The following is a 1,140-nucleotide window of genomic DNA, read 5'->3' as shown; positions in this document are numbered from 1 at the left end:
ATTGATCATTGACTTGCAACCAACTCTCAAGCACACTAATGTCACACCATTGAAAGAAATGCGTAAGAAGAGAGAGCGGAAAATGGTTCTGGTATTATTGTTAATGGGCTGGTTACACTTGAACAGTTTAGAGGCTCCGTCGGATTGTAACAGTCCTCAGTTCTAGAAACGAGAGGACTATAATGTGCCTGTTTTTTCACACATATTTGTAGTGTGCGCTAATCAGAACTTTACATATGGAGGCCATATCACGTGAAGATCGCCGCGGAAAGTCGCGTTGAAGGAGGACACAGAGACGGGAGTCTGGATCAGCTGTCCCTGAGCAAACAAGAAGTCCCCTGTACCACCCAAAATGGTTGATATGGATGTCGAAGTTGTAGGAGCTACACCAGACACGCTCAGGGTACCTTTGTAATTATTCGTCGTGTTCAAGGTTATTATGGTGGACACCAAACTAGTCAGACCATCGAACGACGCTACAATGGCGGTGCCAATCGCTGTGCCGATCTGCTGCGAGCTGGGGTCGGGTCCTTCTGTGAGCGGGTCATTGAAGACGAAGGTGGTGCCATATGGAGCAGCTAAGGGGGTCAAGCCGGCGAAGCCCACACCAGAGATGCCTGGGAGGACTAAGAAGTCTGTGAAGTTGAGGTTGTCGTGCAAGAAGAAGCTGAACGTAGCGCTGCGGAGGTGGGAATGTCGGTGAGCAACATGTGCATTAGCTGCAGGCAGCGTCAGAGCTACAGAGAGACACAGGAAGACGAAGAAGAATAGAGGAGTGGATTGTTTCATTTCTGCTGTGGCTTTGTATGTTGAGGAGCGTTCTTATGCTTAAGAATAAGAACGCTCTCGACTTTATTGTTCTTCCTCCTCGTGTGCCTCACAAGCATTTCGCTTGCTTGGGCACCAAATTAAGAATGTAGAAGCACGTACTTGTAGTGCTAGATCCACCCTTTGGGGGTGTATGAATAAGAGGTCGTGCATTTGGTAATATTTATAATAATACTCACATTTGGGTCTTACATTCATTTCCCTTCTTTTAAATATATTTATTGGATTAAAACACCCTTTATGTTGAACCGAATAAGAATGCTCTCGACTTTATTGTTCTTCCTCCTCGTGTGCCTCACAAGCATTTCGCTT

The 1,140-nt window shown here is 46.1% G+C and overlaps 1 protein-coding gene across 1 annotated transcript; it reads right to left on the bottom strand.

Annotated features, from left to right (window-relative positions):
• Positions 1-222: 222 nt before the first annotated feature.
• On the bottom strand, positions 223-789 carry LOC147898085 (disease resistance response protein 206-like). The gene has a single exon (XM_087378847.1). The coding sequence runs from the start codon at positions 787-789 to the stop codon at positions 223-225; it is 567 nt and encodes a 188-aa protein (XP_087234973.1).
• Positions 790-1,140: the final 351 nt, after the last annotated feature.

The sequence above is a fragment of the Dipteris shenzhenensis genome, chromosome 9 (genome assembly GCF_047967505.1).
Source record: "Dipteris shenzhenensis isolate YYH24624 ecotype China chromosome 9, Dip_SZ_1.0, whole genome shotgun sequence".
In the NCBI taxonomy this organism is placed as follows: Eukaryota; Viridiplantae; Streptophyta; class Polypodiopsida; order Gleicheniales; family Dipteridaceae; genus Dipteris; species Dipteris shenzhenensis.
This window is presented reverse-complemented; position numbering and strand designations above follow the sequence as displayed.

Bases quoted from the DNA above. Each gene is read 5' to 3' on its own strand.
- LOC147898085 (XM_087378847.1), bottom strand. From the start codon at position 789: ATGAAACAATCCACTCCTCTATTCTTCTTCGTCTTCCTGTGTCTCTCT.